We start from the raw sequence: 27,319 nt of genomic DNA on the forward strand, positions 1-27,319 counted from the left end.
AGAGTTGTTGTGCGAGAAGATATTTCAGCAGAAGGTTAAATGATATTTGCACAAAGTTTTAATTGGTTAGAAGTTAACAGAAATGGCTTGCCAAGTGAACATGATCTGGTGGAAAACACTCTTGCCGCCTGACCTTCACTTCTTTTCCAGAACTGGCTTTGCACATGTGTTAGGGACTTTTCTTGTAAAGTGCCATTTATTTTTTTCATCTCAGGGACTGAATCTGCTTTTACTTAATGATATACCCCCATCCTAGCTGTTTATGACTTAACAGGGTATATCTTCCATATGGAAATGGGGGAAGAAGTTGGTGGAGAAAGCTGTGAAGCCATTGCTCACCGATGGGTGCTTGTGTAGGTCTGTGAAGGAGGACCGTAATGGACACGTCCTAAACACGTGGTGCAAAGAGCGTCTCCTTATGGTGCCACATCATTTAGTCAAGTGAATCCAGTGTCATCTTTAATCCCTAAACAATGTAAAGAAGACACTAGATGGTGCTGTAAGCTAAGAAATGTATTGGTGAAGGTGGTGAGGTGGTACTAGAAGTTAAATCCTCTGCCCCCCTAGTTTCTCTGGCCTCCTTACCTTTTCCTGGTCAGCCACACCTCTCCTGCTGTGTGGAAGACATTTGCTCATGATGATTTATAAGCCCCATGCCAATGCGTTTCCCTGAGTTTATATCTATTTTAGAACTAAACCAGCCTCAGTTAGCTAATGGCAGTGAAACTAGATGAGATGTGAATTTGAGATCAGACAAGCTACTCAAATATTTGGGGCAAAGTTAATGCCCAGTTTTGGATTGGGTTATTTAAAGAAGGAAAAAAAAAAAACTATTAATAACTTGATTGACAGCCATGTTGTTTGACCTATATTTGTGTAGAAAATACATTCTTATAAATCTGCGTGAAGTGAAATTTTATATATAAAGTTATTTTTTTCTTCCCCTTTTACCATCCCTCTCAGTGGGACAGCCCCATGGAAAGTATTTTGGCGTCAAGCTAACATGAAACAGACAGTCCGAACATTCACTTCCAGAAGCGTTTGTTTACTCAATTCTCCCACTTCTGTTACGCGGTAGAAGGCCTTTCACAAATGAGTGATTATTGATCCACTTGGATTCATGGAACTAGGCAGGAATTTCACAGCTGACCACACCTGCAGAGGTAGCACATAGAGTACTTACTGAGGTGAACCAGCTGACAGATGCCATAGGGTTGCTTGTAAGAAGTCAGTGTGATTTCGGTCATATCTTAATATAGCAATTAAAAAAATATTGGTGTAGAATATGAAAAGGTGTCTTCTTTTGAATCAGGCCTTTAAAACCCCGTTTGGAACATTTAACTGTTGTTCTTCATTAGAATTGAGTGAAGTTTGTAAGTCAGAGACCGATAAGTGATTTTATTATCTAAACAGATAAAATGTTAATGGACCTGACAGGAAATTTTACAGTTGTTTCTAGAATAGGGCATTTTAAATTTTCTAAAGAGTTTTTTTTTTTTTTTCCTTTTTTTTTTCTAATGGCTCTGGAAAGTATGAGGTTTGAAACATCCACGTAGAATGGTTGGATTCAGTTTATGAAGATTATAACCTACTGAGTTACCAGATTGACCGGGCTTTGTTGAAAAGATTCATGATTGAACGTGTTAAAGTAGAAAGTAGTTGTACAAATAATCCACTCCAGAGGAGAGTAAAAGCATTTTCAGGACACGTGTTGCATTTATCTTTTGGCATCTATTACCTTACATTTACTTTGAATGATGACAAAATTACTTTGCATTTGACCTAATGACAGCGATGTGACCCAGGAATGATCTGGCGGACTGAGAGAAGGCTTAGCAGGAAGACAGGAGACCCCGGGGGCTGCCTGGCTGGGGAGCAGAGCCAAAGGCTGTTGGACATGCATAGAGAGAAATAACTGCACATGAAAATTCCCCAGAGGGAACGAAAACATGTTATTTTCCTAGAAGAGAACAGTCCCAGTGAGAACTGTACCACGGTTTTATTTCCAAAGCAGGATAAAAGCCAGGCATTGAATTGGCAGAGTGGCCCCACAGCACACTTGCATGTGTGTGCACGGGTGTGCACATGTGTGGACATGCTGGCATTTGTGTCCATGTGTGCACATGTGTGGTGTTGAGACCAACCTCCTATATCACCCAAGACCAACTATGCTTACAGTGAACTTTATGTTTTAGCCGGTATTGATTTTTAGATGGCCCATTGAGATAGAAATATTGAGCTGTTAAAATGCTAAGTTAAGAGCGGCACTCGAACTTAATTGTTTTCCAGAGGTTAAATTAAGTAACTGTTTTCTGTCAGCTAAAAGTGTAGGAGATGAGAGGGCATGATACTATGTTCTAGAACTTTCCCGAAGCCCCAGATTCGTGGTCTCCAGTGTAACTACTTTTCCTGAAAATGAATGCAGTGGTCTCAATAAATACAGAGCTGCAGTCTTGCCGCTGGCAGGCAGCGTCCTCTGGACAGCCCGTTGCGCTCCAGCAGTTGACAGTGAGGCCTTCCTTCTCGGCCTGGGAGCTCAGGCAGGTGCATGCCTGCCCCTCCAGGGGTCCTGATTTTCTGCCAACCAAATCTTCCCCACCCCGCCTGCCCCCAACTATGAGCAAGAGTTCGCCTGCTGACTCTTGAGTGTTCTCCCTTGTGATTAATTATTGATTATGCAGTAATTATTAATTATTGATTCAGCACTTTGTCCTTTTAATACCTGGCCAGGATTAATATTTGACCATTCACAACTCGAACTATGGCAACATCTCTCTTCTTCCCTCCTGCACGGATCCTGGGCGCGCAGTGCTCTGGCTGCTACATCTCAGCCGCTGATTTTACCCAGTCCGCAGCTTCTGATCCATCTGACCCCCGTCTTTCTGAAGCCCCCTTCCTCAGAAGGGCAGGGTGCTGTGCTGGCCAGGCCTCGTGGTCTCATTGCTGCCATTTCAGCTTCCCTTCTGTCCTCACCCCTCCCTTCTGTCTGTCTTCACCAGGATCTTGAGTGTGATCCGGCTAAACAGAGTCCCCACACACCCCAGAGGCCCAAGGGCTAGCCCCGCGGTGACCCTGCCCCCTCTACACCCTCTGCACTACCGTGCCTGCCCAGGATCTCCCTCCCTCCTTGGTGTGGTTTTGTTTCCCTGTGTCTTGCCTTGTCATGCCCTTTGGCCATGAGAGCTGAGGGGAGCTCTTTAAAACAGAGGCCATCCCGGCCTGCCCCTCCGGAGCTTCTGTGAGGAGCACATACCTGGTAGGGGGAGAATGAGGGGCTGCATAGCTTGTTTTCAGTACTGGTTGTGTGACCTTGGGCAGGTGATTTAATTCCTCCAGGCCCATTTCCTCAGCTGTGAAGCCAGGTTAATAACAACCACTTTTTATTATTTTGTAAGAAATAGATGAAATGGGGCTAATATATAACACCTTACTGTTTACTGTGCGCCAAGCTCTGTTATGAAGCGGGTAAAACTAACGTAGTCCTTACAACCCCGATGCGGAGTGGACACCATTGCTAAGCTCATGTTGGAGTTAAGACCCTAAAACATGGGAAGCCCACATCCCGGGCCCTGGGCCACAGCCAGGAGGAGCAGGGCAGGGTGAGCAGGTTCACAAGTGCTGGTCTCTGCTTTCCTTCCTGCCAACCAAGCACCGTAGCCTTTGGTACGAAGCAGGTCTTGCTGTCTGTGACCCTGAGCCCCACTGTGTGTTAAGTGGGTGTAACTCGAAGCTATTCTGGGTGAAGAGAGGATGAATTATGTGAGCTTCCATCGTTATTTGCCATGTTGTCAAAAAGCAAAAAATCTAAAAATGCAGAAAAAAAGGAGTTAATATTATTAGAATGTTTTGAGTTATACATACAAAACGAGCTCAAATTGGCTTTTGTTGTTACAAAATCATGTTATGGATGCGAGAATGTTTCACCAATCTTCCCTGAGCAGAAATGCTGCCAGGCCTTAGAAAGCACCGGGAGCTGAGCTGCAAGGCGGCACAGAGCCGGGCTGCACACCCCAGCTCCTGGCTCCCTTTCCCCGTCCTACCCCACCCCTCCCCATCTCTGTGTGCTGGGTTGCAGCCCTAGGCCTCTGCATTAGGCAGGGTTCTCTGCAGAAACAGACCCATTAAATAGGCTGCATACAAAGAGAGACACACGTGTTTTAGGAACTGGCTCATGATGTGGTGGAGGCCAGCAAGTCCGAAATCTGCAGGGTCGGCTGGCAGGCCGGATACCCAGGGAGGGGTCGCCGTGCAGGTCTGGAGGCAGAATTCCATCTTCGCCCTGGGAAGCCAGCCTTTCTTCTATTCAGGTCTTCAGGTGATGGGCTCAGGCCCACTCGCATGAGGGAGAGCAGTCTGCTTTACCCAAAGTCTATGGTTTAAATGTTAATTGCATCTACAAAATATTTTCACAGCATCTAGTCCGGTGTTTAGCTAAAACCTGGGCACCATGGCCCAGCCAAGTTGACACAAAAAACCAGCTATTGCCATCTGTACGCCATTCCTCCCTTTCTGAGGTGCGTTTTCTGCCGCTGTCTCTCGCTTACTGTCTGTGCCATCGTGGCCCCTCTCTGCGTCTGCCTCACGCCTTCCTCTCTGAAGATGGGCTTCCTCTTGCACTCTGGCCAGTCAAGAGGACGGGTGGGCACCTGAAGCCCACAGGCATGGGTTCGAGCAGCAGCGACACATAAGCCAGCCCCTACTTAACCTTACTGGGCTGGAACCAGTGTCAGTGTTGGGTGCTGCTCTGCTTCTGTCTCTTGTTTCACTTCTGGAATCCCAGGGACGGGAGAGTCCTGATCCTGGGAGACACCTGGGATTCTGTCAGCTGAGTCGAGGCCAGGGGGGCTCCTGCTATGCAGGTGTCGCGGTGTGCAGCCTAGCAGAGGGCGTGGGGAGGAGGGAAGCGGGTTCTGAAGGGAGCTGAGCGGATGCTGCGAGTGGCTTCTCCCTGGAGACAGGTGGAAATGCAGCCCAGCTGTAATGATTGAATTTGCCTCTGGAATATCCATTATGATGAAGGCAGGTAATATGCATGCTTCCTTACAGTCATGCTTCTCTCAGTGTTGCTCCTCCACCTGTTACGTAACTTTGGAAAAATAGGATTGAGTTTTGGAACGCGATCACCAAGATGTTCATTTGGGTTTACTCGCTCTCCACTGCTCATGTGTCTTGTTTGCGCTTGTCTTTTTCCGTGCAGAGGATGATGTAGACCTGGAAGCCCTGATGAACGATATGAACGCATCCCTGGAGAGCATGCAGTCGGACACGGTACCCCTCCTGCAGAACGGCCAGCATGCCCGCAGCCAGCCTCGGGCTTCAGGCACCCGGTCCGTCCAGCCTCAGGCGTCCCCGAGGCAGAAGGTGCAGCGCTCCCAGCCCGTGCACATCCTCGCTGTCAGGTAGGTCCTGGCCTCGTGGGCAGAGCCTTCTCCAAGATTGAGAGCTGCCGGCAGGGACACTGCCCTCTGTGGGTTAAATGGTGGTGGGGGGGATTAGTGTCGGCCATGCACAAGAGGCAGATACCATCCTTTGATGGGATAACAGGGACACTGAGTGTGTGTGGTGTGCTGCGCTTGTGTTCAACTTCCTAGCTTGTTCAATTTCAGTACCTTTTATTGAGCACTTGCTATGTGCCAGGCACCATGCTCGGTAGCAGGATATGCGGGAAAACCAGCAGAGGAAAAATCTCTGGAAAGACTGGAAGAACAGCCATGGAGCTGATCGTACACCTCCAGTTCTCATTGCCCAGAGTGGGGTCCGGAGACTGGCCGCAACAGCGCCCCCTGGGGCTTGTTGTGTAACCCCAGACTTCACTGGGTCAAATTTTGCCACATTCTTCTGCTGATTCAGGGGTAGGCACATCTCCTGTGGAAGCAGGGAGGCTGGAAGGAGGAACATGCTGGGGATGTTGAGAGAGGTTCTTGGGAGGCGGGATCTCTGAACGGGATGTCAGAGGGCGGTAGGAGCTCAGATGGCTGGAGGCAGAAATTTTGTGAGCAGAAGAGATGATGCAGATGGGGGCCGGTTCCAAAGCACTTCATGTGCCCTTTTCACGAGCCACATGGGACAGGCGCGTGAGGGGGCTGGGATTGGGTTTTGACACCAGCATTCTGGCTGCTAGGGGCCAGGGGAGCAGTGGTAGAGGGCAGCAGGGCTGGCAGAGCATGGCCAGTTTGGAAGCTGTCTCAGGAGCCTCCCGGATGGGAGATGATGGTATGCTGCCCAAGGGTGAAGAAGGAGGGGGATTTAAGCGCATCGCTGAGGAGGAGCGGCTGGGTTTTGCCAGCACTTGAATTTTGCCAGGGCAGTGAGGAGACAGAGAGAGTGTGGTGGGTGACTTGGATTTTGTCTCGAGTGCCTGGGAGTAGAGTGTCTAGAGAATGGTCATGTTGAAGGGGAAGGTGCCAAGAGCACCTTAGACTCATCTGAGTGAAGATCTTCATAGGATTGAGCTGAGAGTCAGGGCCAGCCCTCAAGGATCGGCCCGTCTGCCCTGCTGCTGTCCGTGGTGGGGATGGTGTGGGGCTTCGTGGGACCCTGCCTGCCTCTCTGGGCCTTTGGGGAGGATGTGCAGCCGTCTCTGCTGGGACCGCCCTTACCCTCACTGGCCTCGATGGGGTTCTGGTGTCTCCTCTCTCCGCACCCCATCTTCTGGGTAGCTATGTTCATTTCCTGGGATCTTCCTTGCTTCTAGAAACTTTTAATAGTTTTCTCTGTGGTCTGACATCTTGGGTCGTCTGCAGCCCAGATAATCAGCATGCTCCAGGTGGCCACTGTTTCTTACGGAGGGGAGAGGGTGTGTCTGCACTGGCGCCCGTAGTCAGCTGCTTCCCGCCCCGGCTCCATCTCTCCTGCCCCCGACTTGCCACTTTTTGTCACATCCATTGATGCTGAATGATGGCTGTCCCAGGGTTTGTCCGACTTCGCCCTTTGGAGTGTGGACCCTTGTTCTTACCTCCTGAGGAGTTCAGTCGGGTGGGTGACCTCTTTTTCTCCTGGGAGCATCTCTGGATCACTCATTTGCAGTAGCCTTGGGGAGCCCCTGGGAAGATGGGGTTGTAGTTGCACGGCAAAGGTGCCCCAGGGTGGGCCGGGAAGCCAGAAGGCCTGCCTCCCTGCTGGAGTGGTTGCCCAGGACCCCTGAACCTCGAGTTCTGGCTGAACTTGCCCACGTGTGCCTCGGGGCTGCCTGGGATGGACTGGGGCAGGCTTGCTCTGTGGGACAGCAGAGCCCTCTCCCTACAGGGTCACAGGCACTGTTCCTTGAGGCCAGTCTCTTCCCACTGATGTCCTCTCAGATAGTTTTGTTTCTTACCTTCAGGTGGGTTTACAAAATGTGGAAATGAATCTAGAATCACCTGAGGTTTATTTTGTGAAGTGAGGCATTTGCTGAGAGCTCACTGCGTGCAGGCACTGTCGAGCTCTCCTCATTTGTTATTGGTGCTCTCTGAGGGAGGCAGGGTGGGTTACCCCACTTTCTAGGTGAGGAAACTGAGGCACAGCGGGGTGCAGCCCAGCAGGTGGCTGTGGAGCTGGCCGCTGGGTACTGGGGACCATGGAGCATGGTCCGTGCTGCGGAGGAACTTCTCAGGGGCTGCCATGCTCCCCAGAGGAGCTGGGCTGCAGGCAGGGCATGGGCAGAGGAGACGCTTGGGAAGGTCAAGAGGGCCTTACATGCAGGAATGCTGGCAGGCGAGCCGATTCTGGACGGAGAAGGAGCTCAGGCTTTTGAGATCGCAAGGGCCGTGCATGTGCGCTAGACAAATGCAGGCGGGCCGGGGTGCAGAAAAGAGAGAGCCGCACCTTGCCCCAGCTCTGCAGTTCCAGCCACCATCCCTGACGGCCCTAAATCTCAGTACCCCTCTCCATAGTCACTGTCCCTTCTATTGTGGGCCGCTTTCATGGGGATTTTTTGTCCTTGTGTGATGTCCCCTAGTCTTGCCTTAGGTGATGTCTCTGAGCCGCTTTGAAGTCAACACAGGACTTTCTAAAAATGCTCAAAACAACCCAATTAAGAGACAAGCTTTTGTGGACGCTAAAATATCACGTTGTCTCTTCAAGGTGAAGTCACTGGCTAGAAGCTCTCGGGCAGGAATGTCCTGAAAGTGGCACTACCACCCCTTTTATCCGTCTCCTCCCGTATGGCAATAGCCAGACCTTTCAGCCAGACGCCTTTCCAAGGCTGAAGCTGTCATGGGAAGCGTGGGGTTTGTTCGCAGTGAACGTAAACTTCTGGCACGTCGTCACAGCGTTACAGGAACGGCTCCCCGGCATTTCACAGCACCGAGTCCCTTCATGCCACGGGAGTTCTCGTAGTTTTAACTCTGAGCATTATTTGCCCGTCTACGTGGGATAGTTACCTGGATCTTCCTTTAGAAATAGGGAAAGTTGGTAAAAAAGAAAACGGTCACAGAGTAGGTTTCCGTAGTGGCAAATCTCCCAGGAAAGCTAATGGATTGTTGATTTTGTGAAATCGTCAAAATAGTCAAAAAATTATTTGAAGACACAGCCTGTGATGGGGGTTTCTCAGGTACGTTTAAACGTGGGGAGGGATTGGAAACGCTGAGAGAAGATGACGTGAGGTTTGCTCTCCTCTCCTTGAAGGTACAGGCTGTGGACAGGGCAGCGTGGCCTCAGGAAGGGCGGAGGAGGCTGTGTGTCCACGAGAGCCCTGGAGGTGTGGGCCAGAAGTTACTCCGCGTGGTGGGGGTGGGGGGCACGGGACACTTGGCTTTTGCTGTGACTTTTAACTTGATTTCTCTGCTGTTCACAATTGCTTCTGATTCATCATACTGTGTGTGCTGCATGGTTGTATGACAAGTGAGTGGTGCGTTTTTCGAAGGAGGGAAGAGACGTCCCTGGAGAAGCGCCGGGAAAGTAGAGATGGTCTGGATTCAGCGTGTTTTTCTAAGATGTGTTTCTAACAGGGACACAGGCTTTTGTGCCCTGCAAGGACAAATACATGAAGCTATAATTTCCAATTCAGTATCAACAACCTTTTTATATAAATAAGCATCCACTGCATAATTCAGATGAGAACACGCAAAGCCTTTGTTGATTAGATTATTGTTCATTTCAAGGACACTGAAAAACACCTGTTCTCATGAAAACACTCCTGTTCAGAAAACCTTTCACACGCACACCAGGTATTCACCGAACAGACGGCTGAATTATTTGGAGCTGATGCCAGCTACCGTCAGGCACTGAGTGCACACACCCAGGGCAACGGAACGTGGGCATCCCCGTCTCCCTGGGGTGCCTAATGAAGAAGGGAATTGATACCCTTTGGGTCTGAGAATGATAACTTGTAATTTTTTAGTTTTTCATTTTAGTATAATACATGTAACATAACATTTACCATATTTAACTGTTTTTTTCAGGGTACAGTTTGGTAGTATTAATGCACACTCAAAATGGTACTGTCTGTAGAACTTCCTTGTCTTACGAAACAGAAACTCTGTCCCCAGTAAACAGCAACTCCCCACTTCCCTCCCCTTAGCCCCTGGCAGCCACCTTTCTACTTTCTATGGTTTTGAATACACTACCTGCCTCACTGTGTGAAATCACACAGCGTCTGTGGTTTGCGGACTGGCTTGGTTCACTCTGCGTGATGTCTTCAGGGTTCATCCATGTTGTAGCCTGTGTCAGATTGCCCTTCCTTTTTCATGGCTGAGTAGTGTTCCATGGTATGGATAATGCTATATTTTGTTCATTCGTTCATCTGTCTGTCTGCAGACCCTTGGGTTGCCTCTACTTTTTGGCTGTTGTGAAGGACGCCACCGTGAACGTGGGCATACCAGTGACTCCTAGAAGCTCTGTGTCCCACTTTCTGGGTGTATCACCACAGTGGTAAGGCTGGGTCATGTGGGGAATGGCAGCTTTTAACAAGCACTTATCCCTGCCTTCCAGGCGCCTTCAGGAGGAAGACCAGCAGTTTAGAACCTCGTCTCTGCCGGCCATCCCCAATCCTTTTCCCGAACTCTGTGGCCCTGGGAGCCCCCCTGTGCTCACGCCGGGTTCTTTACCTCCGAGCCAGGCCGCTGCAAAGCAGGTGAGTGTGCCCCTGGCTGGAGTCCAGGCTTCAGGGATGTGCCAGATGATTACTTGGGGAAGATGGGCGGGAAGTCTTGCGGTCTTCTCTCGTGGTTCTTTTCTTGTTGTCACGGTGCTTGTTGTCCTATGAGGCTGATTCAGTTTGGATGTTGTTCCCTCCAAATGTCACGTGGAACGGTAATCCCCAGTGTTGGAGGCGGCGCCTGGTGGGAGGTGATTGGATCTTGGGGTAGATCCCTCATGCCTTGATGCTGTCTCCTCACGATAGTGAGTTCTCATGAGATCTGGTGGTTTAAAAGTGTGTGGCACCTCCTCCTCTTCCTCCCACTCCCACCCTGCCAGACTCCGGTTCCTGCTTTGCCTTCCGGCATGACTGTAAGCACCTGAGTCCTCGCCAGAAGCCGAGCACATGTGCTCATCATGCTTCCTGCGTAGGCTGCAGAACCATGAACCACTTAAACCTCTTTTCATTATACATTACCCAGTCTCCGGTATTTATTTCTTTTTAGCAACGCAACAACTAGCCTAACACAGAGGCTTTTACATTTATTGACCAACACTCCATGTATCTGTATGTCTTAGAAAAAGTCTCATAAAAATGGCAAATAATAACAATGATTTGATGCTTAAAGATGAACCTTAGTTCTTTGAAAAAGTTTTACCACTGACTCAATAATAGGTGTGAAAACTGTGGGCTCACTGGGGCACCTCGACTTCAGCACACGGGAGTCGAAGAGTTTCTGTGTTGTAGTCCTGACTTTGCATATGTTCTACTGAAAGCAGAAGAGTTTCCACTGGACCCGCAGGGCAATAGCCTCCTTTTTGAACTTGTAGTTTCTATTTAAAGTAGATCCATGAAGTAGATACGACACAGCCATTGTCCCCATGTGAGAAAACAGAGGCACAGAGAGTTTCGGTAACATGTCCAAGGTCAAACAGCCAGCATGTCAGCTTAGCGGAGAAACTGGCAGAGAAAGCCTCTCCTCACCAGTGGCAGGGCCGTGAGTGGGATGGGCTGCAGGCGCTGGGGGAAGAGCCCTGAGGGGTGGAGGTGATCATTAGAACAACCGCAACATCTGATGTTTATGGAGTGAGGAATTTCTGTGTGCCAGGCCTCGTCTAAGTGCTAGACATGTTTATTTTTTTGTTTATACGTTCATTTACTACGTATGCCATCCTGTATAAATTAACGCATGTTCCCACTGTTCCACCACTGAGGGAAGGGAGGCCCCTGTAAGCCACTGAGCTGAGCGTGGCTGAGGGTTACCCGGCCTCAGGACCAAAGCCTGGGATTGCAACCACTGTACTGATCGGCCTCCCGGGACCTTGACTTTCCTTCTGCTAAACGCACATTGTTTAGAAGTTATTTTGCCTTTCTACTTGAATCATCTCCTTCCTTGCTTCCACTTCCCCACCTTTGCTGTTCTCAAGCAAGACAGGCCATCCATCCCTTTCTCTGCAAATCTGCCTGTCCTGTGCCATGCAAGGTCTGCCCTCTTGAGAGATAGACCTTGCTTCCAGTACCCACTGGCTCCCAAGCGTGGCTCCTCTTCTGACCTCAGGACCCCAGAGCAGGCTGCATTATGGCACTATCAAAACTTAGAAGGTGAGGTAAGTGTCCCTCGCCTGGGAGCCAGCGCCGGCTGGGCTTGTGCCCTTTGTCACATGTCTGAAGTGCATCTGGGATGTCTACCTCGCCGGTGACCTTGGATCCAGACAAGCCGTCTGTGGGTTTTGTCACTGAGGTTGTTTACAGAGCTACCCATTCTAAAATAAGACCATGAAAATATTATCTGGCTCTCTCAGCCTTTGGCAAGAAAACTGGCCTCCACCCCCAGGGATTGTCCAAATTTGTAAGCAGAACAAGGAAACGGGGGAATTTTGCCTGCTGGTGTTTTTCTTGGGATCAGAGCTAGTTCCCCAGAAGAACGTGGCATTGGTGTCTGTGTCACCCGTGTCCTCAAGGCCACGGAGATGAGCAGGAAGGATGTTTCTCACTCAGAACTACTTGTAGAAAGTCCTTGTTCCGTGTTCTTTTTTTTTTTTTTTTTTTTTTTTCTTTCGACTTGCTTCTTTATCTGTGCCTGGTGCTGATTTCTGATCTCATGAAAAGTGTATTTTCCCAGTGGTGTGGGTAGCGAGTGCAGGAGCCCCCAGCCACCTCCCAGGGCCTTGGGTCTAGGATCACGCTGGGGGACGGTGCGGGGCAGAGAGCTTTGGCTCCATTCCTTGCCCCTTGCTTGAGGAAAAGAGAAGTCTGATGTTCTTCTTCCCTTCATTCAAGTCAGAGGAAGTAACGCTGAGGCCAGGGTCCAGTCAAGGGTTCTGAAATAGTAGAAAAATAGACAAAGTGGACCTGATACATAACATGGCTTCACTCACGGGGAAGAAATCAGGTAACGTAGAAAAAGAAGAAAGCATAACGAAACCTGTGGAAGGTAACGGGATGGTGAAGCGATCGGAAACTTCCTCGTCCATGTCGTTATGTTCACTATTAAATAGCAGATCCATGAAGGAGGAGGAAACAGGAGGAAAAAACAGAGATATTTAAACATCCAAGCGAGAGGAAAAATCATTCTTGCCCAAGCTTTGCAGCCAAAGCCTTCTGAAGTTCTCACCTGGGCATTCGTATGTTTCTTCTGCCTCTCTTCTTTTCAAGAGACTCCTTGGTCGCTCCATAATGCAATAGGAGAGATCACATGCTGGTGTCCAGAGACCAGGTCTGAGGGCAAGTGACTGCCATGACGTGGACCTGGAGTTTCTCACAGCGTGGTGACCGCCCCCCTCCCCCGGCTCGCATGCTGGGACGGGGCAGGAGAGCGGCAGGGTCTCCCTGCAGCGGCCGTGGGCCCTCATGGGTCTCTGTTCCACCTGCAGCTCTGGTGTGGATCCTTCCTAGACATGTAACATACAGGGCTGCCCTGCAAAGGCTGTGGGCCATGGGACTTCATGAAAGGAAGGAGGGGAGAGAAAATTCTCTGCTGTTCCTCTTTAAGGTCATGGGAGAAGAGAGAGAGGTGAGCGGGGTGCCCTTTTCCTCCTGAGGGTGCTGGGTGAGGTTTAGAAGTCCCTGAGAGGCGAGGGGAGCTGTGTGTGTAAGTACAGTTGACGGTTCAGGCTACTGGGTGCGACACCTGTAGAGGGTTGTCCCAAAGCCCTTCTCGGTTCCTGCATCCGGATCCTGGCTGTTTGCTGTGTGAGGAGGATCTCAGCTCAGCGACGTCGGAAGTCAGGCTGTAAGTAGCTCCTTGAGGCAAGACTGAGTGTCGGTGCCCATGCTGGGGAGGCGGGGCCCTGTGTCCACAGCCACTGCCCACCAGCCGAGCATGGCCAGCAGGAGCGCGGGACCAGCGCCACCAAAACTTTGGATGCTTGGAGAGAAGTCAGAATTGCCACTGAAAACCTGAACCCTCCAAATGTTTCAGCACTGTGGGGGCCAAAGCAGACACGCTGGCAGGCAGGTCCTAGCCTGCCAGCTTCGGCTGTGGGGTCCTGCGAGGTGACCCCTGTGGTATCTGTGTCATCTCCCTGCGCCTGGCATGCCGGAGCGGGGGGCATGCCCTGATGGGCACTGGATCTGGTGTCTACTGAGGGCTCAGCAAGCTGGGAGGATGGCCTGAATCTAAAAAGGCTTATATTCAGTAGGCTTTCAAAATGACGGCCGCACCTGCAGCTACAAAAGTGTCACCGACGAGAAGGTCTGGCTCAGTTAGACACGTGGCTCCAGTCAGAAGTCCAGTGTGACCTTCCGCGCGTGGCTGGCTTGACCATTCTGCTCTGACAGTAGTAGGTTTTCTAGAAGCTAGTGGCTTTGTTGTGTTCCGTCTTGGATGCTACTGTCCCTCTGAGAAGGACCCTAGTCACATAGAGCTCATCCCGACTGGAGGGACCCGGTGGTGAGAGGCTGTGGCAGGAGGCAAAAGAGAAAATGGAAAGTGGTTGAGGCTCATTTGGGGCACTTGTGGCTATTTCCTGCAGCACACATGCGGGAGGGGCGCCTCCGATTCTCTGGGTCCAGAGGCTGCAACAAGGGTCAGAGAGGTGCAGGGAGGTGCAACCTCCTCCTTGTGGCGCAAGGTCCCTTCACCTGTCAGCATCCCCAGGGAGGAGGCTGCCTTGGGTCTCACTGGAATGTCCCAGCAGCATCTCACTCTGAAGCAGGGGTGGCCTTACCCTTCCCGGGCTGTGCTGGCTGTATCTCCACGACAGCTCTGAGGACGCACACCGGGCCCTCTTCCCCGTCATCCACACCCGTGAGGCAGGGACAGCAAGTAGGCCTTTGAAAGCAATGCTCTAAGTAAGGGGATAACTGAAAATATCGCAAATCAACAAGTGAATATATGTTATGGAAGATAATTTGCAAAACTGGTAAAGGTTGAAGCAGATTCCCTTGAGAGTCTAACTCATGTGTCTGTAAGAGCATCACCAGAAAGTATAAGAAATAGCTTCTCTGCATTCCAGATGGACAAGAAAGAGGCTTCAGATGAATCAGGTGACGCTGGACCAAGGCTCACATTTGGGTTCTAAGACATTCTATCAGGGAGATCCTAATTTTCCTGTTTTTAAGCATCTATTGGTTGGTGTGTTACTGCACATTTAATTTTCACAGCACTTCCACATGCTGCAAAAGAGGCTGTTTTCAAATGCCGAAGCCAAGGTCCTGAAGCTCCACAAGATGAAATACTCCAGCTGGAATCACATGGCCAGGTAGAGGTACAGGCAGGATTGTGCTCAATCTAGATGAGCCCAGAGCCTTAGTCTTCTTCCTGCCCCTCACAGACCTCCAAGGGCAGCCCCCTGCTGAGTTTGGAGAGGACACGGAGTCTGTCCAGCCTCCTGCGTGGGCTGAAGCATCACCCCCAAACGCAGCACGCACTGGCATTTGCTGCTGAAAGGAGATGCATTTGTGCAAGCGGTGGAGGAACTTAGCACTCATTTCTGAATAGCCCTTTGTTCCTTGGAGGTATTGGGAGACTTTTATTTCACTTACCAGGGAGCCTCAGTTCCCTGATTGTAGCTGGGCACATCCTGGGTAACAGCCATCAGAGAGGAAGCGCTCTCTGAGAAGGAGGCCCAGCGGATTTTTAGGACAGGGCCTCCACTGCCAGGAAGCTGCCTCTCCTGCCATGCACCATCCTGGGACTGCCGAGGGCTTGCTCTTCGACTGAGAAGGACAAGGGGCCCGGGCGTGAGGCCAGGCTCCAGCTCCACAGCATCACAGGTAATGACAGTAGTGACACCAGCTGCTGAGATGTCGGGAGCCCTTCTCCGGGCAAGCCCGGAACCCTGTGCTTCACCTGCTCTTCAGGATGCCTTTGGCTGCAAGAAACAAAACCAAACCCATCTGGCCTCGATTGTAAGGACAGTTGCTTTTGCAGAACGGGGAGTCTAGGGCAGGAGACAGCAGGCACCGCAGCCTCGTCCTGGGTCACGGGACTCGTCCTCTCTCTACAGCTGCTGCTGGTGAGACCAGAGCTGGGCTTGACACCAAATGCAGCTGTTCCATATACGGGTGGGTAAGCCAGGTATGCAGAAATGTGAAGTGGTGGTAAGGGCCACCGAGGCGACCTGTGGGGCGCGCTGAGCCCACAGGTCCTGGTGAGTTGGTCGTGCTCCGTGATGCCAAGAACAGATTCACATGTTGAAGAAGCAGAAACCATGAGCAGACAGAGAGCCGACTCCTACAGTCAGTGTGTGGAGGTGCTGAAAGAGAGGCTCGGGGGGTCCCCAGAGGCACCCCAGAGAGGAGCACCAGTGAAGAAAAAGTACAGTAGTGCTATTAGGAACTTGTTTATTTATGAACTTAAGACAAGCTCAGTGGGCACTTTGAGGGGGCTTTGACAGACCACATTTTCTTTCAGCCAATAAAGATTCTCGTGCAGCTACATAATGAGTTGTTAGAGCACATTTTTCCATTTGTTGTTCAAACACAATTAGTCACATAGTTTAACCTTGTTATTAATAGGACATAAATCTTGTCTTAGCTCCAATCAGCTCTTCTCCCTGTGCTTAATTTTAAAAATTAATTTTCTGGAACCACGGTAATCACTTTGGATAGGGGTTCGTGCGTACAATTATTTACTCATGATCAAAATTAGGTCTCCTGGGGCTTTAACCGCATGCAGTGTGTTAAGACCATCTTTGATGAGAAAAACTAGTCCTGGCCCCCAGGTTCAGGTGGTTTCACAGAACGTGCTGCATGAAGAGGATGCTGCCTCCTGCAAATGGGTATCTGCAGCTAGGCCCGTTGCCAGCAGTTTGCTCGTGGGCCTTGCAAAAGGATGCACTTCATTCATCCTTTGGCCCCTTCCACCTGCTAGCAAGCCCTGTTATTCTTAGCGCCTCTGCGGTCTGCCCGTGTCACCTTTTCTGGTGCCTTTGGAGGTCAGAAGACTTCGGGGCCTGAGCCTAACTGCAATTTTCCCTGAGTGCTGGGGTCCCTAATGGGTGCTGACTGTGGTGAGCTGGGTCTGCAGCCTCCGGGCCCTGGCCCTGGCGGGATGGATAAGATGCTGCCGTCCCAGGATGGTCCCTCGTGGCTTCACCCACGTGAGAGTCAGCATGAGGCGCACTTCAGCTCACCACGGTTTTCAAGTTAAAAATCATCTGTCCTCGGCACCTCTCACACTGCATCTCTTAACTCCTTTCCTTCTGCTATGGCGTGGCTCCCATCTCCCAGTGGGAGCCTCCTACCTGTAACTGTTTCCCCTCTGTGCCACGGTGTGGAGGGGGCGCTCCGGCCGACGGCGCTCAGAAGGTGCTGGGGTAGAACCCTCCTACAGTGCTGATGCCTGGCGGCGTCCCTGGAAACCTCCAGTTCCTGCTCTGAGGAGGCGGGCTCTGCGGACGTCTCTGTGTCTTGGAGCTTGGAAAAGTCAGATCTCTACCACGGCTGTCCCCACTCTTGCCGCATGAACGTGGCATGACAGTCCCCCCACCCCACTTCCTGCATGGACGCAGCTCAATGGCTGTGCCCTACCTCCCTCCCTGAGTGAATGCAGGCACCATGGCTGCGCCCCCCACTTCCCCTGTGGATGCGGCACGATGGCTGCAACCCCCACTTCCCACGTGAACACGGCACCACAGCTGGCCCCCCACACCCCTTTACTGCATGAACGTGGCACCGCTACTGCGCCCCACCTACCCTTGCTGTGTGATCACTGCCTTCATCCTCACCATCTCATGTGGAGCAGGAGTGACAAGACGGTGCTCTTTCAGGGAACCTGAGGCCCAGGGAGTATAAAGTCATCTTCCAGGGTCATTGACAGATACATCACGAAAACTGGGTTTAGACTCAGGAGCTGAGCTTCAAGCTCACTATCTTTTCAGTGTGCACGGCAGTGCCTCAAGTGAGAGAAATGCATTTCAGCATGCCTACGTGGCATTCAATTACTTACAAGGGGCCGTGTGAACCCCCGAACCAGTGAGCAAAACCCACACACATGTAGCAGATCCCAGTGTGTTGCTGAACATCGTGTTTGCCCTCCGGCACCACCACCACTGAAGGATGGATGTGACAACCTCAGGGTCCTCTCTAGCTGAGGCGAGACAGAGATGTGTGCTGTGCCATCTGCCTTCCAGGACTCGTGCCAGCCTGAGACAGAGATGTGTGCACACACATTATCGCACAGCTGCTTAGCTCAGCGTGGGAGATGGGTGAGGACCCAGGACGACCTGGGAGCAGCCCTACATCCAGCCTTGAGCGTCGGCAGGTCCGGGGGGCCTTGGCGGCTATGGGCCTCGCGTTTGAGCTAAGGCTTTAACGGCAGGGTGGCTAGGACGTGTTTTTTTCCGACGGGGTCTTGCCTAGGCTTCCTCAGCTCTGCGTAGTTTGAGTAGGTCTGGTGGCTTTCTTGGTTTCAGTCCTCCTCTGGCGTTGCTGAGGTGACAGGTCTCTCCATGCGTTTTACGTCTCATTCTCTAGAATGCCAGTGACCTGAGTTGTCGCGAGGGGGAAAAAGCCACGCAGGTTCAGTAAGTTTGAGAAATTTTGCCTCCTCTTTTGTTTTCTTGGTCATTCTGCATTTCCTGTTTGGTTTCAGAGGATCCGAAAGATCTTACAGAAGAGAGAAGCTACCTATTCACTCAAGCTAAGCTAGAGCATCCGAAACGTTTATGATCACAGGAGCACTTTTAGACAATACCCATGCACTTCACACAGGACCCACTTTGAGGAAGGGCACGAAATTCCCCATGATTATTTTTAAAACGGTGACTGCTGTCCTCACTTTTTCGGATTTCCCTGGCGGCTGTGCTAAAGCCGATCTCTCATAGCTCTCTAGGGACCACGGCCCCTGCAGCCTGAGAAAAATCCCAAAACCAGCTCGTTCCCGTGTTTGCATCTGAACGAGTGATGCAGTTGCAGCGGGGCAGTCGTGGCCTGGAGCAGGCCGCTTGTTTGGCTAAATATGAGACAGGAAATCGGTGCAGGAATCTCACTTGAAATCCCAACCACTAGTGTTTCTCTGGACTATAAATATCTTTTAAAATATAAACCTCTCAATTTGAGGGACCTAAAACAGATCTTTTATGACAGCATCAAATACATCTTGCTCTCTTTGGCCGTCAAGAGCACTGGAAACATGAGCACTTACATTACCTGTGTCTTCCACAGAAAAAAATCACAGTTTTGCTGAAAATCTAAGTCCGTGCCTTGTCTACGTGTGGCCATCTAGGTGAAAAGGTAAGGGGGTGCACAGTCATGAGTTATTAGTGGCCATCCGCGCTTTCACAGAGACCACCTATTTTGCCAACAACAGGAAATGATTTTCCTTGGCAAACTGATGTGCTAATTCTTGCTGCTGCTTTGACTTGAAATTTCATCAGGAAAAGGAGAAGTACTAGACAAGGCACTTTCCCCAATTAACCTGCCTGACAGCCTCTGCCATCAATGCCTGCGGGCAAGCAGCCTGCTGGTTTCTGTTTAGGTTTGAGTGGGAGTCCATAGTTCACCCAGTGGAGAAGCCTGTTATGGCCACTGAACATGGACATTGGTGCTTTATTTATGTGACCAGCCACAGAGGAGGGACTTTTGTTTCCTCTGCAGGAGGCACACGTGGCAGGTCCTCCCAGCTTAAGATAAAGCGTTCCAGGAGTTTACACAGTCGAGACGTGCTAGGCCTCTGGGTCTTGGTTGAGACCCAGGATGAGATGGGCCATCTTTACAGCCAGCAAGTCCTGGGCGATCGCCTTCTCTTTTCCTCCCTGTCTTTTCTGTTTTTCTTCCCTTTGGTTCTCCCTTCAGGCTCTTAATCTGCTGAAGGAAAAGTAGTTTTTTGAATAATAAAAATGTAAAAAGGGAAAAAAAAAAAAAAGAACGAGTGGAGGAAACCAAGTGAGAGTGTTTTGAAAATCCAAAAAATTCACAGGAGAATTCGGTACACATCCTCCCTCCGCTGTCGGTGCCAAGTCTGGACTCTTCTAGGAAAGAGAGGACAGGCGTAGTCCCTGTGTGGGAAGGTTTACAAGAACATACCCTCTGCTGGTGATTTTTATTTTTTGGTCCCTTAGAGTAACAGATTCTAATGACTAACATGGTTTATCTTTCACTTTGCCCTAAAATAGTTTCTTTGCCGTCGTCTTACAAACCGAGATCCTCTTGAATCAGGGCAGTAGTCTCCAGCCCTATTTATAGAACTCTGGCATCTTCAGATTTATTTAGATGAGGAAATCCCCGAAAATATTTAAATGGGAACACCATGTACCAGCGCACATTCCTGTCTTTTTGTTCACGGGTAGTGTTTCTGCTCACACAGTCCCTGGTCTCTCTGTGGAATCCTGGAACGGCATGAGAGGACATGCTGCCGTGCCAGGAGCCGCGGGAGCGCCACAGACACTCGAGGAAGTGGGACGCAGCCTTGCTTTCTTCTTCATTTAACCTTGGAGCAGAAGTGTGGCTGCCCTTTTGACTCTGACCGTTGAACTGGAAGAAAAACAGTATTGGAACAGTGTTAAAAGACAGAGTCAGCGCTTTCCACCTCCCCAGAGTTTGGTCCAGTTCCTGGCCCTTGGTATTTTACCAAGCTTTAGTAAAGGTAGATAGAATTTTAGATATGTTTTTAGTTGTTTAACGTCTCATAAGTATTTTCTGTTTCTTAACGTGGTCTTCCTAAAACACACTCGTGATAGCTGACAGCTCTGTTGATGAGTGCCAGTTCGTGCCATATGTACCTCCTTGGCGGAGGCCAGATACTTACATTGTCATGCAGTGTCTGTGCTATAAACGATGCGTCACTGGGCACCACAGGTAGTCGCTGCCGCATTTTGAATGCTTTCCGCAGGGTAGACCCGAGAAGTCAGATTCCTAGTAAAAGATTACGAACGTTTTATAGCTCAGGATATGTGTTGCTATACCATCTGTAAAGACCTACTTATGTCCGGGATAGCGAATTTCAGGACTTCCGAGGCCTGACCCCTTCCTCGAACCTTTCTCCACCTCTGCGTTCTCCCTAATGAGACAGCGGCCCAGAGGCGCCACGTGGTAGCACACGGTGGCTTTGGGAGCCTGCCCTCCCCAGCAGGGGTGGAACTCTCTGTCCCAGGTGGTCAGCAGCTGTTTGCAGGGACTCCAGGATTTGTGTCTTCAGAATACTGCAGACACCTTAGCAAGTCCTCTGGCTTTGCTGTGGCTATTTCTGTGTGTGTAGTGATTGTATGACAAGTCAGGCCTGTGTGGCCCTGCAGTGACGGGGACGGAGGAAGAAGAGAGTCTGATGGCATTTGCATAGAAGGTTACCGCATAGTCTCTGACCTCTCTGACCTCTGATCTCTGGTGCGTGTTGTTCCAGTAGCTCCACACCCTGCCTCTTTTAGCTGTACAGCACAGCTCACTGCCACCTGCCTGCCTGCTATGGTCTCAAGTCCACAGGATCGCCCTGGGACGGAGGATCAGAGTGACCGATAGCAAGCAAGGGCCTTGGGTCTGCTTGTCTAAACGTCTCACATGCTCACAGATCTCACACTCTGCACCTAGCTGGCAACTGTCTCCTCAGGGATCCGACTTACCTCACCAGGACACAGCCAGGAAATAACACCCCTGCAGTCCTCTGTTCCTGTCTTGTGCCCATTCACTGACAGATTTTAAGCGGTTTCTACATGCAGGTACTGCCTGAGTGCTGGGGTCTGAGGCTGACAGGGCGGACACAGCATGGCCCTCTGGGAGTCCATAACCAAGTGAGAGAGACCAGTGCGGATCAGCTCACAGAGGCGCCTTGTCACAGATGGATCCCAGCACACTGCCGGGACACTTCGTCTTGTGGGGAGAACTATCAGTGGGGCCGAAGGGCGAGGGATCCTTAACTGTCTCGGAAGGCATGCAGTGTTCCAGAAAGAGGGAGCGAGGACAGGTGAGGAAGGCACAGGCACCCTGGGTGGTGGCTGAGATAGCAAAGAGGAGGAAGAGCCTCGGAAGGCAGGCTGTAGGTGTCTTGGGAAGAGATTGGTCTCCAGGGCAAAGGACATCTCTGGCAGGGAGGGGAGAGCAGCTGTGCACGCTGCTTTGCCTGCTGCAGTGTGAAGGATGGGCTGGGCTGGAGGAGGTGTGGGATGGCCGGTTGGGATGCAGGTGCAGGAGGTGCTGACGCGCGGTCTGAACTAGGGCAGTGGAGTGAGGTTGGACAACGGAGTGCGTCTAAGGAAAATGGGTAAGGTGCGGTGACTTCTCGCTTTCTCGTTGTTTTCATGGTCCATAAGACAACTTGAGTTCTGTGTTTTCTCCCTGTTTAAATACATGTCCAACCTAATGATCAGGTCGTTTCTAGATCTTATTGTTCAATAAAAGGAGTCAGGGCTGCCTGGAGATGCTGAAAGAGTGAAGGGGATATGGCATAAAGACACAAGAACCAGCGTGAACGGCCAGGGGAAAATCATGACTTATGTGTGTGGGAACACCTGGCAGACACCCTTCCAGGTGAGCCACACTGATGTCACCAAAAGAGGGACAGGGCAGCATTGCGTGCCTCCTGAGCCGCAGCATCCGGGGGACACAGCATCACTTTTTTGGTGCTCCTGCCCCAAACCATAACTACAGCTAATCTCAAAGGGACGGGAACTGAGCCAGGACCAGGGGACATTCTCCAGAATGGCCTGGACTCCTCAGGGGTTCGAAGTCATAGAAGACCCCTACAGAAACAAAAGCCAGAAACAAAACCCAGAGCTGAGGAACTAAAGAGCCAAAGCAGTCACACGCAGCTTTGATCCTGGACTGAATCTCGAACCAAGAAAAACATGGCTTTTTTCCTCTTGCCTAAAATGGACAGGAGTCGAACACCTGGCTGGATTTGGGTGAGGCCTATAAATTAGCTAATGGTAGTATATCAGTGTTGATTTCCTGATTTTCATCATTGTACTGTAGTTATGAGAGTGCTGCTGTTTTTAGGAGATACACACTCAGTTACCTAGAGGGAAAGGGGCTAGATGTCTGCAGCCCACTCCTAGATAGGTAGACAAAGAGAATGGGAATTTGAGAAAGTGAATGTTAATATTTAGAGAATGAGATGAAGAGTGTATACGGAGAGTTTTTGTATTTTTGCACATTTTCTGTAAAATGCTAAACAATTACTTCAAAATAAAATTATTCCGAAATAAAATGCTGAACAAAGAAAAACCCCTGCTTCGAATCAAAAGTACTCCTCTTAGCATGCGCTGATGTTGCAGCGTGCTGTTTTTAGAGGAGAAACCTCACAGAAAACAGAACTGACCAGGGCATACCACAGTCATTCTCCCTATGAACAGAAACCATGTCTTTTAAGGCCAGACCATGGCAAGCTCTGCAGGGGTGCCCTTGCCTGGGACTCTGTGAGGGTCGGCAGTAGCCACCTGAAGGCAGGAGAACATTTACTGGCATCAACTGACCAGTCTCTGGGATCAAGGCATGCTCTGAGCTGGTGCTGCTGGCCGCAAGAGACACAAGCAGAGCCGCCTCCCCGGGACCCTGCGGTGCCCTCGGCATCCCCAGGCATTCCCCACACTTCGGGAGAAGCCAGGGACATGCTGCCGCTTCCTTCCCCCTTTCCCAAAGCCACGGAATACTCCTAATTCTGTTGGCAGAACACACTGTGCGAAGGGGGTTGTCTCTTCCATGCTCGGTTTCCTTGGGTATAAACATCATCCGAGGGCGGGGGATTCCTGAGCCTTCAGCCCTTAAGCCTCAGCATACTGAAAGGTTCCCGAGGAGACAGAACACCAGGAAATAAAGACCTCACGGTCTCAAGCACAGTGACAGCCGCATGATGCACTTCTAGCCAGATTTATATTGGCGTCTGTACTCGCTCACAGTTCAAGAGGAAGAGCTTGTTATCATTGCATGCCCCGTTTAGCCTGCAGTTTAGAGGTCCCTCTTTGATCTACCAAATTTACTTGGGAAGATTCTTGACGCAGCCACCCGGGGAATGGCAGGGGTAGCTAGTCATGGCCGCTGTAGACAGCGGTGAAGTGTGTGGAAGGAAAACTTAAAGTCTCCTCCCAGTGCATCATTTCACCAGCCCAGGGAGGCCAGTGGCTGGAGTGGTCTCTGAGTTCTGTGGGAGAACTCAGAGGGCTGCGAGGGCTCTTCCTGCCTGGGGTGGATTTGTGGCTTGGAATACATGCGGGCAGTTGTGCAGAGCCTGGGCTGCCCCGTGTACACACACCTGCATGTGTACGCTGTTTCCTCTGAGATGAAAATGTCAGACCCGAGATCTCTTCCCGAGTCCCCCGCTCTCTTGGCTGTCCCAGTTGCAGTGGGTGGGGCTGGCTGAGACAAACAGCTTTTAGTGCGGTAGCGTCTGGAGGCTTTGGGGGCTTAGTTGTACTCCTCTTGTGCAAGCCCTTGCGTATGCTGTGGCTGTTCCCAGCTTCATGGGCGGTGCTACAGCACAGACTCTTCCTGCTGCAGCCACCTCCTGCTGCCCCACCACCCAGTCCTCCCTCGGCGCGTGCACTGGGGCCCATGGCCCGGGTCTGATGGTGCCGAGGAAGGCAGTGCCCATGCTGCCCATTGCACAAGAGGATGCCTTCCTTCCCATCATACCAGGGCCAGCTGAAGACAGGCACGGTGGCCAGCGAGGGGGAGTGTGAGGTGAGCCCTCGTATATTGTGCTCAGTGGTTGCTCACCTCCTTTGTAACCAGTTACATGAGAGGGGACAAAAATTCTTAATTTTATTCCAGTAAGATTCCAGTGGGTATGAGGAGCATAACTAGGAACAGCTTTCTGAATGTGAATTCTGACCTCAGTGAATTGTCTTGTTGAGGGCAGGGATCTGAAGAAGACTGCAGCATTGGAGGATCAAGAGTGAATTATCTCCATGCTGATAATTTTGTGCCAGACGAAACCTGGTGTGCAGTAAGGCAAAGGACGAGGCAAATAACCTGAAGGGGATGAGTAAGAGAAAAACGTTTTGATAGAAAAATCTGCAGTCTCAACAAAGTCGGCCTGTTGTCAGCTTTGACCAATCCCATGCCGTTGAGATTTTCAGGTATTTCCGTGGATGGCTTGGTTATTAGCAAGCAGCAGAAGTCTCAGAATCCCTCTCCTCCCACTCTGCAATCACCTGGACTCTGGACACATACCTGGTGCATGTGACGTGTCTCTGTGTCTCTGGTGACGCTCTGTGGCCATCTCCCTCAAAGGCATGTTCTTCTATTGGCAGTCAGGTCAGTGACCCAAGTCCACGGAAGGCCTTCATCTCTTATTCTGTATCCACCCTCTTTGGTGTAATTTGGAGGTCATCTAATAAAGGGCAAGTCATTTCTACAGAAACCGAAGTTCCTCCTATAGGCGGACAATTTTGATGCCATAGAGACCAAGCGAACCAGGTGCACTCCTGCCATCACCGTGGGCCTGTTGGGAACCTGGGAGCTTGCTGCCCAGCCCACTAGGTCTCAGGTACTTAGTGTGTGTCTGGAGCACTAGCAGTGTGTGCTTTCACATTCTCTCATTATAGATGGTATTCCACTTACTTTTATAGGTGGAGTTTTTGTTTATCTAGTTTTACATCGTCTCAGACACTGAGTCCGTCGGAACCCTGATTTGGAACTAGAAGTGCACCTCGTGTTCATCTATGTTTTTGAAAATTTGAAATCTAAAATTCTACCTTAAATTTCCAGAATAGATCAGGGCCCTTCCAAGTGGGGACAGCACGCGGAAGCCTGAGATGACGAGGTTAGAACGGCCTGAGTGGGGCCTGTGGGGCTGGGCGTCCAGCGAGGGTCATCAGCGTGGTCCAGTCCTGCCGAGAGGTTGGGTTTAATGGGGACATAGGAGAGGCCATTTGGATTTGGTCTTTTCATGGTGACCGATTACCTTCTTCAGAAGAGTGGCTTTGATGTTAAAAAGCTACTGTCAGGAAAACCGCATGGTTGGAGTTGAATGGAGAGTGAGAGTTCTGTGCACTGAAGCACGTTCCCCAAGATTCAAACGCATACGAGGTTAGAATCTTCTGAATGTGGCATCGTTGCTTAACGTGCTTTGACAGCTCTCCACTGTTTGGATGAGCAGTTGGATTAGGGCCTTACTGCACGCTGCTATTATGGGTTGAATTATGTCCCCCTCAAAATACATACGTTGAAGTCCTAGCCCTAGTTCCTCAGGATGTAACTTTTTGTGGAAATCATGTTGCAGATTTGATTCGTCAAGATGAAGTCATACTGGATAAGGCTGGGCCCCTTATCCAGTATGACTGGTGTCGTTTTCCAAGGGGAAATTCGGACACAAATAGACATGGGACAAGAATACCACATAAAGATAAAGGTAGAAATTGCAGTGATGCTTCTATAAGCCCAGGAACGACGAAGATGCCGGCAACCACCAGAACCTCCAGGAGAGGCCTGAAATGGGTTCTCCTTCTAGCCCTCGGGAGGATCAAACGTGCTTGCATCTTGATCCTGGACTCCTGTTCCACAGAACTGTGAGACGAGTTTCTTTTGTTTAACTCACCTAGTTCATGGCATTTTGTTACGTACGGCAGCCATAGCAAGCTAATACACATACCCTGAAATATTTCTAGGTTGGTTAGTCTGTTAACCAAAAATCAGACCTTAGGAGTAGAAAAATATACAGTTGAATAATTAATTAGCCCTCAGATTAAAGAAAGACACCTTAACTATTAAAGCAATAGGTAACATCATAGTGGAAGATTGCTGGATTTGACCATGAAGAAAATTAATGCGATAAATCAAATGTTAAACTGTTGATAAGCTGCAAAAGAATATTTGCAATATTTGTATTTGCAATATCCTAAATAAAGAGCTCTTGTAAATCAATAAGAAAAGGGTAAATCTCCTCTCTCTATTCCTTGATTTCTTTTTCTCCCAAGACATTTTCCTACTCCCAGTTCATTCACTACTTCCACGAAAAGGACAACTTCTTACACCTTCTCTTCCCCTTCTAACTTCTCACCTGGTACCCTAGGCTTGGGCTTAGTAGGCAGGACCTGCTATCAATGAGAGCCACCTGCTGTGTCTACCACCTGTTTGATCCATTCCCTATCAGCACCCACCTGCCTGCCTTCCCACCCAATCAGGGCAACACGTCACTCCCTTCGCAGCTGCCCCCTTTATCTTCTCTGGGACATTGAGCCTGCAGTCATTGTCTTTTCCTTTCTCCATGGTCAGTTTCATCCCCATTCCAGAATCATTCCTGCTTGCATGCAGCCGCGCCTTGACATGTCTCATCTAAGTGAAGCCCTCCCATAGCCACATTCCTCTCCGGCCACTGCTTCATTTTATGCTGCTTTTCTGCAGACCTCTCAGGACCAGCTGCTGGACTCCGTGTCTCTGCTTCTCATCTCCTGGTTTCACCCCTGCCCACCCTAGTTGGCACTCTGTTCCACCAGCTGCCCAAAATGGGTCTCATCAAGGGGCCTTGTGGCCTGCCTCTGGTCAAGACCAGTGGCCAGTTTTGGGTGGCATCTTTGGTGGCATCTCAGCAACATTTGACACAGCCTTGATTCCTAGACACTTGCTTCTCTTAAGTGTTTTTGACCCCAGCTTGTGATCTCTTCATCTCTGCTCCTTCATCCCTTTGCTGTCTCCTGCTCTGCCAGGGTGCTGGGTGTTTGGAGACCTGCAAGCCTCTGTCCTCAGCCACCCCCACTCTAGCGGCCTTCTCTCAGAGTGACCGCTTCCGGCCCCATGTCATCAGATGCCATCCCTCTGCTCTTGATTCAGATCTATAACCAGGACAAGTCACTGCTGAGAGGTGCCCTCCACCTTCACTTGGGTCTATAGTTGCCATGTGAAATTGAACACAAAGAAAATCCGATTGAAGTATATTCCACCAAGGCCTCC

The 27,319-nt window shown here is 50.4% G+C and overlaps 1 protein-coding gene across 14 annotated transcripts in view; it reads left to right on the forward strand.

The window, feature by feature from the left end:
- GRB10 (growth factor receptor bound protein 10) overlaps positions 1-27,319 on the forward strand; it is a 200,060-nt gene that overhangs the window by 111,358 nt on the left and 61,383 nt on the right. For all 14 annotated transcript variants that reach the window (XM_074379689.1, XM_074379682.1, XM_074379679.1 and 11 more), the window contains 2 exons: positions 5,198-5,399; positions 9,910-10,051. In XM_074379689.1, coding sequence (XP_074235790.1) covers positions 5,224-5,399; positions 9,910-10,051 — 318 coding nt within the window. In that variant the 5' untranslated portion in view covers positions 5,198-5,223. The remainder of the gene's footprint in view (positions 1-5,197; positions 5,400-9,909; positions 10,052-27,319) is intronic.

The sequence above is a fragment of the Saimiri boliviensis genome, chromosome 10 (assembly GCF_048565385.1).
Source record: "Saimiri boliviensis isolate mSaiBol1 chromosome 10, mSaiBol1.pri, whole genome shotgun sequence".
Lineage (NCBI taxonomy): Eukaryota > Metazoa > Chordata > Mammalia > Primates > Cebidae > Saimiri > Saimiri boliviensis.